General features: G+C 44.8%; 1 protein-coding gene across 1 annotated transcript; it reads left to right on the top strand.

Moving 5' to 3' along the window:
• Window positions 1-400: 400 nt before the first annotated feature.
• On the top strand, window positions 401-8,428 carry LOC117050705 (arylacetamide deacetylase-like 4). Its single transcript, XM_033156481.1, has 4 exons — window positions 401-620; window positions 3,329-3,542; window positions 4,782-4,845; window positions 7,399-8,428. The coding sequence occupies exons 1-4, from the start codon at window positions 459-461 to the stop codon at window positions 8,168-8,170; spliced, it is 1,212 nt and encodes a 403-aa protein (XP_033012372.1). The 5' UTR covers window positions 401-458; the 3' UTR covers window positions 8,171-8,428.
• Window positions 8,429-12,116: the final 3,688 nt, after the last annotated feature.

Raw genomic sequence — 12,116 nt, 5'->3', positions numbered from 1 at the left:
CCGTTGTCTCATATGGGGCTCAAACCTGCAACCTTGGCATTGGGACAACCCAGGAGATGGCCTGCCAGCAGGATCCACACCCCCACTCTTCCACAAGGAAAAGAGGAGAAAATTCAACAGCCCAGCATTGGGCAGATGCAGGAGGGGAGGGGGGGGGGGAATCTTCCCAATCATCCAGAGGATTCAGTGTCACAATGCAAAAGGAAATGCAGTTTGAAAGTTCAATACAAACCTTTGACATACATAATCGAACACACAATTGCATTTATTTATTTATTTATTTATTTAGAAGAAAGAATAGCATTGCATAAGAAATGCCTGGGAAAAAACCAAGGGTGTGGTTAATTGCTACAGATACGGATTGTGACAACAGAAGTTGGAATTGCATGATGGCAGAGAAAATAATTGCCGGGAATCAGCCAGTTATTCAGTCCCTCCAAGGCTTCTAAGGAAGGAAGATGGACCTCTCCGTGGTGTTGCTGACATTTGCGATCTGCTTCCTCCTTTGCCTGGTGGTGCCCACTTATCGCGATGCCCGAAGAACAGATCTCCCTCCAGGAGTCGATGGACCTTTCAAACTCTTCCTAACTTCCATTTTCTTACATTCATCCATGCATATGGTAAGTTGGATGGTCTTTGAACTTGGAGTTTCTATGGGGCAGCTCAGTCACTATAGCATGAGATAATCTCAAGGTTATCGGCTCGAGCCCCACTTTGGGCAAAACATTCCTGCATTGCAGGGGGTTGGACTAGATGGCCCCTGTGGTCCCTTCCGGCTCTACAAATTCTATGATTCTACTATTTTTTTAGTGGCATGGCGGCTGGCCAGCCAGGAATGGTTCAAACAGACAACATATTTCAGGAGGTGCAACCCCACCCACCCCATCATAGAATCACGGGTTGAGGTGGGGACTATGGAGCACGCATTCAGCTGCCTAACAGTGTCCGCATCACCCAAGAGATCACAGCCTCAGAAACAAGAGATTATCTCTGCTATCTGGAAAGTCACTTCCTGGTTCACACAGAGAAGCCATTTTCAACTGATCCCATTGACAGAAGTATGCAGCTGTATTTAGGCAGCACCGGGTGTTGAAATTTTGCACCCGGGGCAACTGTGTGGCCCCACCCCACGCTATGCCATTAGTCCTGCAGTTCTATTTGGGGGGACTCATCCACCTTTCGGCTTGTCCATTGCCTAGAAAGCAGTCGTTTCCCACTTTCCCCACGCTATCCGAAGGTTTTGCCTTTGTCTCACCGCTTTCCCCCAGAAAACTTGAATGCTATTTCTTCCAATTCAGAGCTAGCCTAAAGATTGGGTTTCTCTCCCACGGATCTCCCCCTTGTGCAAGTGAATCAGCAGCCGGGGGTGGGCAGGAGGTCCCCTCCAATCCATCCATGAGCGGTTGGAGAGGCTCCAGCCCGGGGTGCTCGGTGCGTCTTTGCGCGCTGTGAGGTGAACAGAGGAAGCTCCCTCTTGAGTTCTCCCTCCTCTTGCCCGTCCCTCCCGCCCCCCAAAAGGTGGGGATTGCCGAGATAGAGACGCTGCCCCGGCATCTTCTCATACAGAGGCTTCCACCGACGCGGGACCCACCTGTTTGCAGCTCATCTGCCTGCCCGTGGCGCGCTGGGCGCTTCCAACTCCCCGCCAGCCACGAATGCGTGGTGAGTGGCCCAGCATCCTAGCCGGCTCCACCGGCTCTTCACTCTTAGTGCTCCCCAGCCCTCACCACCGCCGGGTGGACTCTCGCGTTGCGGTGGCTCGCCGCTGGATCCAGTCAGGGATCTCTGCAAGGGTCGCGCCTGGTTTGCGCCCACCCCCACCCACCCACCCAGATTGTGCGCCCGAGGCAACGGCTCCCTGGCAACCCCCCCCCCCACTCTGCCCCTCTGTCTGTGCTGCAGCCTGGTAAACATCCTCCGCGCAATGACACAAACCTAGAGTCAGACACGCCCACAAATGATGGAGAAACTTCGGGGTGGGCCGGCAAGAATGATACTCTGAGAAAATTTTGTCTCACCTCTGATTGGAGGTGTGTGGGAGGTCACCTGGAGGCAGCAGTTGCTGCGGATGCGGCAATACCATTGCAACACCACACAGAGATCTTGGAAGAAGGTAAGTGGTTTAAATAAAGCAACGCTGATGGAGTGTTGCAATGCCCTCGTGGAGATTCTCCCGTGCAGGTGTAAAGCAAAAAGCACCCTCGGGAGGTCACTGTTCATTCATTTTTAAACTGAATGGGAAACAAAACAAAGCAGCCCCAATCCGTTCCATTACATTGACATATTGGGTATTGCATGACCCCCCTTCACAATCCCCCCCCCAAAAAAAATCTCCTGGAGTATCTCAACAGTTGTCAGTGATGAGAAAAATCCCTGTCCTCAGAATTGCAACCAAAATGAAATGACACAAAAGGTAAAAGAGGCAGAGGGAGGAAGCAAGCTCAGAGATTGGTTCTTCATTGATAAAATTGCACCTGTTAAATTAGGACCTATTGCATAATCTGTCTGATGCCCACGGTATGTGGGTGGTGGAATTCAAGAATGTAATAATAATATTTTCATACCAATGGTATTTGGATAGAAAACACCGAAGTTACAAGCTGATTCCCCCAGAGGACACAATAAGAAGCTTATAGAACATGTGTGTGTGTGTGTGTGTGTGTGTTGTTGTTGTTGTTGTTGTTGTTGTTGTTGTTGTTGTTCAGTCGTTCAGTCATGTCCGACTCTTCGTGACCCCATGGACCAGAGCACGCCAGGCAACCCTATCATTCACTGCCTCCCGCAGTTTGGCCAAACTCATGCCAGTCGGTTCGAGAACACTGCCCAACCATCTCATCCTCTGTCGTCCCCTTCTCCTTGTGCCCTCCATCTTTCCCAACATCTGGGCCTTTTCCAGCGAGTCTTCTCTTCTCATGAGATGGCCAAAGTACTGGAGTGTGTGTTTAAATGGTTTATAAAACTGTGACTCTGTGTCCATTATGTTGGAGGTTTGGTGGATCTGGAGGGGGAGGAATGTTAAAGTTGTCTAAAAATGTCACAGAATACAAAAGACATTTCAGACTGCATAAAGCTGTCCAAGACTCCCATTGAAACCAAAGGGAAAATGAAAACTGGTGTGTGGGGTGTGTGTGTGTGAAAACAAAGAGAACATTTAATGAATGCAGTTGGAACAAATGGAAATGAAATCAATTAAACTTTTGAATGAATCAACGAAGCATTTCTCACCCCTACACTACTCCTACAAACAGACCTTTCTAAAACCTTATTAAACCGAAAGCTGACTATGCTTGATACTAGCTTCTGTTGCTTCTGTGTCTTTATCGAACAGGCATATATTTTGGAGAAGCTGGGAATCTGTACAAAACCGACACTCCTTAAATGGAGTTCCATTGCAATTCCAGTACTGAGTGAGCCCAGACTCTACACTACCGACACAAAATTTGACACTGTGACTGTGAGGATTTATCAGCCAAAGGGCCTATCCACAGGACAGAGGGGAATTATCTACCTGTATGGAGGAGGTGGCTTATTCGGGAGCATAAGTGAGTCATTCTAATTTAACTTACAACCAATGTTATCTGTGTGGGGCTTGATCTGGAAAGTGCATCTCGTGCATGGTGCTGGGACCAGGTTGTTGAGTAGAACAACTGGACATGCAGATATTACACCTGTGCTAAAGCAATTGCACTGGCTGCTGATCAACTACTGGGGCATGTTCAAGGTCCTGTGGTTAGAACCAGGACAACTCGGGAGCAGGTTACCTGAAAGGCCACTTATCCATTACTTAGGTCGTTTATGGAAATTCTAATCAGGGCACTGCATCCTATAGAATATCCAGGGCCGGCCCTAGATATTTTGCCACCCGAGGCAAAGCAGAACATGGCACACACCCCCAAAGCCCTGCCATCTGCGGCAACTGGAGGTGACCTGGGGAAGCCCCAGCACACTGAAGGCAGTGGAGGAGAAAAAAGGAGGCTGGATAGGAACGTGTGGCTCTTTCCAGGTAGTCCATGGGTGACAAGTGTTGGAGGCAGTGAGCAGTGAGCAGCACACTCCTGGGGGACTTGGATCTGCCACCCTTCCCAGCTCTCCCCAGCCTGCTGCCTGAGGAGACTGCCTCGCCCAAGCCTAATGGGCTGAATGCCTCTGAGAATATCATACGGCAGGGCAGTATCCCCCCCAAACAGGCATTTCCTGCTGTTCTCCCTGTACTGTGAAATCCCCTTCCTTCTTCCATACAGGAAGCAGCTACCACCAGTTGCTGTAAGCATCTTGTGAAGTCTTTCCCTTTTGCCCTGGCTTTCCCTGGCCCATGACTTTGACCATGTAATTAGGGTTGCCATGTGTCCTCTTTTTCCAGGACATGTCCTCTTTTTCATGGGTAGTCATGTCGATCCATAGTTAAAAGTAGAAGTTGGCAAAAGTGTCCTCTTTTTTGCTCTTCAAAATATGCCAAACCTATCACCTTTCTAGCCTTTTATATGTTTTTATGTTGCTATTCTACTGGTTTTAGGCTGTGTTTTAATGTTTTGATGTTTTTCATTTCCTTTTTGGACTGTACACTGCTCAGGGATTTTTGAAATATTAAGTGGTTTATAAATGCTTTCTAATATATGTTTAGGGAGGCTTTTAATGTTTAATAGATAATTGCATTTTAATGTTCTGTTGGAAGCCGCCCAGAGTGGCTGGGGAAACGCTGCCAGATGGGCAGGGTATAAATAAAAAATTGTTGTTGTTGTTGTTGTTGTTGTTAATACACTGAAGGTCTTTTTACTATCCAGGAGGTTATCAAATGCTGTGCCGCTACCTTTCCAGAGAAAGTGAATCAGTGCTTGTGTGTGTTGGGTAAGTCTGCTTATTCCTGCATTTATCCTGGATATCCTGAACAGCTGATAAGTGTGGAAGCAGGTGCCCCCCCCAAGTTACTCCCAAAAGCAGTGGGGGAATTTGCCTCTACATGGTACAGGGTTAGCCAATGCAGTGCCCTCCAGGTGTTGTTAAATGCCAAGTCCCATCAGCCCCAGACAGCATGATTTATGGTCAGGGCTTATGAGAGTTGTCGTCTGACTACATCTGCAGGGCACCGCGATTGCTACCCCCTATATTAAAGGCAGTTTCTTCAAAATACATCTGTTACGTCGATTTTCTAACAGGTGTGTGGGAAAGCTGACTTCTTGACAGTTCTTATAACAGCAGCCAAGGCACAGAATTGCACCAGGGCAGAATCATCCTCTGGTGGCAAGGGAATAAGAAGCTGTGGCAAAGGAACCCGGAGTCCAGAAGGCTGGGCTGAAGGCTGGGCTCCAGTCAAGCTCTCTCCCATCACCACTGTGAGTTCACCACAATGCTGGTGGGGCTGCAAGCAAGGGAGGGACTCCCATACATTTATGGTGGCAGTGTGACAAGTCTACTGGGTTTGGGCAAATTACTTTTGATGTCATTTCTCATATTGGTCTATCCCTGAATGCAAACCCTGCTCTGGCCCTTCTGCCACTAGATCCCTTTATACATAAACCGTTGCCCATTTCCCAATGGGAAGATCTCAAAGGACCATCTATGATGGGATGGCAAGGAGAAGTTTGAGGTTTAGCTCTCTTCAAGCATCTTACATAGCACAGAAGGGTGCTCAGAGGCCAAACTAAACATGACGCTTTTGACGAGGTATAGATCAGCTGTGTAAACAGATGTCAATGTCAGACCACCAAGCACATACTGAGTTATGAAGAGGCTGTGCCACATATAGATGAAGCCTTTGCAATGCATTGAGTGATTCAGTTACGTGACAGTGCTCCTGCTCAAGTTTCCTTCTTATATGTGACTGGTGAACTCATGTAACACAGGTATTGATGGAGTTGATCAATATCATCTTATTATAAGACCAATGAATAAAAATAAAAATAAAGAAAACAGAACCAGCCAATTGCCTACTTGTCTCAAACTGTTTGTAGGCTTTCAGATCTCCAAGATACCCTATATATAAAGTGCCTTGACAATATCATCAGCTTTATTAATCAGCAAAACAAAGTAAATTGATGTTTCTGGTTTTTATTCTTCTGCACTTGTTCCTGAAACAGTAACGGACAATTACAGTTCTATGTAGTGTTCATACCGGATAAATAAGGAATAAATAAATTGCCTAAGAACATTGTGAAAGTCGAGCGGGACATTCCAATACCAATATGGTTGTGTTGAGTGCAATGCTCCTTACTGGTTCGACGGCAAAATATGATTTTCATATTTATCCTACATGACCTGAATCTGGCTGTATTAATTGGCTGTGTCTTAAAACTCCATTGCTGGCTAGCAAGGAGTCACGTCTCTCTTTTCCAATTTGGCTGCTGTTTATTTCACAAGCACATGGTAAAAGGAGGTGTTCTTTGATAATCCCTGAGAACCCCAACATATGTTTCCTTTGATGTTATTTCCTGATGGCCTGGCGCCTGGCAGGGATCTGCCAAGAAGATTTCTCTCCTATCTACATCCTGTCATATCTACCTCATCTTGTTTACCTGATCTTTGGAATGCTAATTAGGACTGTACCTAGGAAGTAGGGTTAGATCAAACCAGTTTCCTGCTAAGTTCAAAGATTCTTTGTTCTCCTCATGGCCACATGGCCTGTGGGGGGAGTTTGCTCTGGACACTGTGATTGGCTGATTTGAATCTTGGAAGGCGGGTTTTTGTGTTCAATAAAAGTACCTGTATGAGGGCTGGGGAGGAGGCTCTCGCTTTTTCTTATCTACTCTCATACAGGTCGTTTGCTGGTTCAAGCTACCTTGTCTTTTCTCTATTCTTTAAAGTAACGTGCCGTGGTAATTCAACTAGAAACACCACAGTTCTAGGTTTTGCATCCTGCTACACCTAGTCTATTTCTATGGCAACTCACTGCTACAGTTATATGGTGGAAAAATGTATCTGACATATTGAATATTTTATGGGAGAATCCCATGCTCTAAGGCAGACATCATGTCCATGGTGTAAAAAGCATATGCGCAGGATTGTAAATTTAAATTAAGCGAGCCTCTTTTGGTTTATGACTTGTGTACCACAGCAGTCCTAGAACTGCATTTACTGAAATTTTAAATTAAATTACATTGTGAAGTTGTTGACCTTTTGGAAGCTGATAAAGGCTTCCCATAAACATCTGGTTGGCCACTGTGAAAACTGGGTGCTGGACTAGAATGTCCTATAGCCTGATCCATCAGTGCAGACGTTACTCTATGCATTTTTCTACAAGTCACTTGGATGGGGAAAAGTCCTACCAAACTTGGAGAAGGGCAAATTTCAAACGATGGCTATGTTTCATTTCACATATTGTTTTAGAAAGTGTGAACTAGACTGATTTGTCTTTAAGAATAGGATTGACTTTCTCCCCTGCCCCTTCTCTCCATCATCTTCTAGGCAACGTTTGGCTCCTAAGCACCCCTGTCCTGCACAAATCATGGACTGCATCACTGCCACTGAATATTTTTTGGAAAATGCAAGTGATTATGGGGTAGACCCTAATCGTATTGTCATTGCTGGTGACAGCTCTGGGGCTGCAATTGTTCCCCTTGTCTGTCAACATCTGTTAACGAGAAAGGATCTCCCAAAGGTCAGAGCCCAGATCCTGCTCTACCCAAATATTCAAACAATGGACTACAACTTGCCATCTTATCAGCAAAACCGAAATGTCCCCATCCTGTTCACAAAATGGACTGCCGAATTTGACCTCCGATATATGAATGTGAAGCTAGCATATTTGGATCAAGTCCTGAAGGGGGCCCATGTTTCCGAAGAAATGAAGATGAAATACGGGAAATGGATCCATGCAGATAATATCCCGGATGAGTTTAAAGTCAGGGGCTACAAACCACCCCCGCCAGTCCCATTTTCAAAGGAGCTGCACGAAATGATGAAGAATTCCTTCGAGCCCAAGTATTGTGCTCTTCTAGTGGAAGATGACATTGTGCGCCAGCTCCCTGAGACGTATATGTTAACCTGCGAGTATGATGTGCTTAGGGATGATGGACTGTTATACAAAAAAAGGTTGGAGGACAACGGTGTGCCAGTAACTTGGCACCATTCAAAGGATGGGTTCCATGGGATTCTATGTTCAATTGATTGGTTCTTTGAATGGCCATGTGCAAGGGTTGCAGCAGAGCATGTAACAAGCTTCATAAAACAATTCTGATCAAAAATCTGTTCTCTTTCCCGCATAAAGACCTTTCATTTTACTGCATGCAGTGCACTTAAAGAAGATGTCATGAAAATGATGTACAGATTGTATTTAACACCAGCTGAATTGGATAAAATGTACAAGACAAGAACTACCGGTAATAAGTTGTGGAAATGTAAGGGAAGGGAAGGTATCTTTTACTACATGTGGTGGACTTGTAAAAAGGTAAAGGCTTTCTGGGAAATGGCATATAATGAGTTAAAGAAAATGGTTAAAAATACTTTTGTTTAAAAAAAACAACCAGAAGCCTTTTTGCTGGGTGTAGAGGGGGAAGAGATACTAAGGGAAGATAAAAGACTGTTTATGGATGCAACAACCGTGGCAAGAATTCTTTTAGCCCCCAAAATGGAAACAGCAAAAAGTACCAACGAAGAAAAAAAAAGTGGCAGATGAAGATGATGGACTTTGCAGAACTGGCGAAACTGACAGGAAAAATCCAAAACCAGCACGATCAAGTATTCCAAAAGCATTGGAGTAAATTTATACAATATTTGAAAGATTATTGCAAGCAATTAACATCACTAGCAGGGTTGTCCGATGACTTGTAATGAGAATTTTTCTACCTTTCTATTTTTATTTAGAATTAGAATTGGAAAATGTATAAATTGCAATGATATAAAGGTCAATTTCGAAAGCCATGAGGCGGGAGGGAAAGAAATCGACAGGCTCTGAAGAGCCATGGTGGTATAGTGGATAGTGATGATGTGAATGTATAACATTAAATGGAATAATAATAATAATAATAATAATAATAATAATAATAATAATAATAATACCTCTCATCCAACTTTTGGGCGCCTCATTTAGGGCTGTAGAATGTGCATAATTCTGAAAAGGATTCCTTATTTGTGATTGCTTGTGCGTGGGAACAGGTCTGCCGATATAGTATGCTACATTTGGCCTAATCTCAGAGAGTTATATATAATGTTTTGTCCTAAGCAGAGTTGTTGGCATCTGTTTTGAGAGACAAAGGAGTGCACCTCCGGGGATAAACTGCTCTGCTAGCAGCACCAAAGTGATCTCTCCGGGGCTCAAGCCTGGGAGGTGCATATGGAAGTCCTGGACCGCCTAGACAACAAGACCTCCCTCTCAGCCTCACTGATGTGGTCCAAAGGAAAGCAGAGCAATATGTTTGGCACCAGCTGGGCTGCAGAGGTTGCTGGGGAAAGGCGTAGAAGGAGCCATCTAAGCATCTTAGGGATGCCACTAAGGATTTCTGTAGCATTTACTCCTTAGCCTGTATTTGGGAATTTGGGGACAGTACCGAGCCAAACTTTTGTTCGTTGGCAGCTGGGGTTTATGGGCAAACTTTAAGACCCCTAGGAATTATATGAGAACTTAGTCTCATATGAGTGATTGCTTCCTGCCTAGAAATTTACAGCCACCTTGTCACCTGAGGCTGGTATCACAAAACTCAAGGATGCCCTACCTGCATTCCATCTCTTTAATGTAACATTTGGCAGCAGGACTTGTCACAGGGATGTTTCGTGCTAAAGTTCAAAATGAGCCTAGCCTCTTGTGCTCTTGAAAGGGTTGGGGCCATTGAGGGTTGTGTCTCAGGGAAATGTGCAAAACATTCTCTAACTTTTTTTTTTTTGTCCACTCAGTTCTACAATTCTGCTTCTGCTGGCTTTTTCAGGCAGTGATGCTCCAAGCCAATCTCACTTCAGGAGTGGGTTGAGGTTTATGAGCAAAGTGTATCATAATAGCTAGTAAAAACTTCCTTATTTTATTGTGTTCTGGTGCTGTGATTCAAATGTCCCTGAACCTCTAATTGGACTGATTTTAAAATAAATCATATATTTTGCATTGGGTTACGGAATCTTTCCTGTTTCTTCCTATCTTAAATAAATTCTGCTGCTATAGAAAAAGCTGGTGTGAGTTATTGGAAATGGGCTCTGATTCTTATTTCAGTGTTCTGGCCTATTTGGGTCATGGAGGCTACTGGGGGAAAGTGTCCTTCCCATTTTTTTGGCTGAGGATTTGCAGAAGGGAGAGAGAGATGAGGCACATTTCAGTCCTAGAGGATCCCTGAAAGCTGAGTTGTCTAATTGGACTCCTGCTTGTCCACAAATCAGTAGGTGTGGAAGGTATACCTTGGACTAAGGAGTATTTAAATTGATTGGAGAACTGCTGTATACTGATGAGCCAAATCAGGTTCTCCATATATTTGGAGTTCAGCGGCCATGTACACCTCTTTGAGTTCCATGATGTAAGAAATCCCAGATATACATGTAAAAAAAATAAATGACTCAAAATAAATTAATTGGAAGGTACTAGGTTGCAGAAAGCTGCCTGCTGCACATCCTATTAAGCAGCTCAATAAGCCTTGCTTCACCCAGAACTTGGGTCTGATATCTTTATTACCAAATGTGCCTGAAACTATTTTATGCAGTTCTCATACATGATCTCGAAACAAGAAGAGGGCAAATCCAAGGATGAAAGAACTGTACCTTCTGCAAGAGTTAATGTCTCTCCTACAAGAACCTATGCCAGCAAGGCAACAGAATTCTTCGCTCATTCCTTGGTCTGTGTGGCTGTGGCATAATGTGGGTTGCCAGCGCCTGGAGCCATGTGGAGGGTGGGTGGGAGAGAAAAAGATGGAGAACGCATGCACATTCAACTGTCTAACAGTGTCCACGTCACCCAGGAGATCACAGCCACAGAGATCAGAAAAGAAGAGTCATTCCATTGTCTAGAGAGGTCACTTCCTGGTTCGCTTTGACAAGCTGTTTTCAACAGATCCCAGCAATGGAAGTGAACGGCTGTCTTGAGGCAGCACCAGGTGTTGAAATTTTGCACCCCCTAATAATTTTGCACCCGGTGTGGGATGTAAAACACAGGAGCAGTCAAGCACAACATTGCTAGAGTGGACATGAAGGGGGTCTCAGTCCGCCAGCCAGAGCTTCCTGTTTGTTCTGGGCTGGGATAGACTTCTTCTGTGTAACTGGAGATGGGTGTGGCCTCACCTGTGCAGGTAAAAGACAAAAGCACCGGGCTGGCCACCATCTTTCTCTCTTTCCAACCATATTTCAACTGAGCAACATGTGCTTAGGCAAGCTGCTCTCTTGGCCTCCAGCCCAGAGAGTAGAGGAGCTATCACCCTTAAGGAATAGTCTCCTAATGTATATTATATTTTCTAAGCTAAAAGTCTGCCTTCTGGGATCTGATTGTGAACAGATGATACTTGTAAGTAAACTCTTTATAGTTTTATAGAAGACTGTGTTGTGTCTTATTTTAGGAGGGATTAAAGTGGAAAATACCAGGTCAATATTATTATAGAGACTCTAGCGAGTCTGAGCAAGCTTTCTGCTGTGTGCGCCTTTAAAAGGGGGAATGTAAAACTCTGCTAAGTTCCGGGACTTGTTGACACAAGTTGGAATAGTATATAATAAACAATATATCCTCTCCTGCATCCCTAAACATTCCCACACCTGGGGCAACTGACCCTGTGCTTTCCCCCACGCTACGCCACTGGTCTGTGGTCTGGTGAAATGCAGGTTTGATCCTTGAGATCGTTGAGGGAAGCAAGTGTTTGGTAGGAGCTGTGTGCAAATCTGGAACTTAAGTATAGTTTGAAGCTGACTGATTTCTATGGAGAGGGAAGTGATTGAATGATAGAACGCCAGTTGCGGAAATAAAAACCATGCTCAAATTCACTTTAGCTCTTTATCCAGGTACCCAGAGATTGTGCTTCCCCTCCCTAAGTCTCATGAGAGTCAGAGAGAATTTTAAGGACATACAGAATTCAAGTAATTGTCATACAAAATTCAAGGTTCACTCTAGTTGGTGGGGGCGGGGACTATTTTAGTTTCACAATACAAGTCACTGGGATTTCCACTAAGGGTGTGGAACAAATCCAGCCTCCCAACTGAACAACAGGGGGGAGGTATAACTCCAG

The sequence above is a fragment of the Lacerta agilis genome, chromosome 8, assembly GCF_009819535.1.
Source record: "Lacerta agilis isolate rLacAgi1 chromosome 8, rLacAgi1.pri, whole genome shotgun sequence".
Lineage (NCBI taxonomy): Eukaryota > Metazoa > Chordata > Lepidosauria > Squamata > Lacertidae > Lacerta > Lacerta agilis.
This window is presented reverse-complemented; position numbering and strand designations above follow the sequence as displayed.

What these genes read in the sequence shown, in the direction of transcription:
- LOC117050705 (XM_033156481.1), top strand. Translation starts at nt 459, where the DNA reads ATGGACCTCTCCGTGGTGTTGCTGACATTTGCGATCTGCTTCCTCCTT. An exon ending in TGGCTTATTCGGGAGCATAA is followed by an intron (nt 3,543 to 4,781) that starts GTGAGTCATTCT and finishes TTTACTATCCAG; the next exon opens with GAGGTTATCAAATGCTGTGC. An exon ending in TCAGTGCTTGTGTGTGTTGG is followed by an intron (nt 4,846 to 7,398) that starts GTAAGTCTGCTT and finishes ATCATCTTCTAG; the next exon opens with GCAACGTTTGGCTCCTAAGC.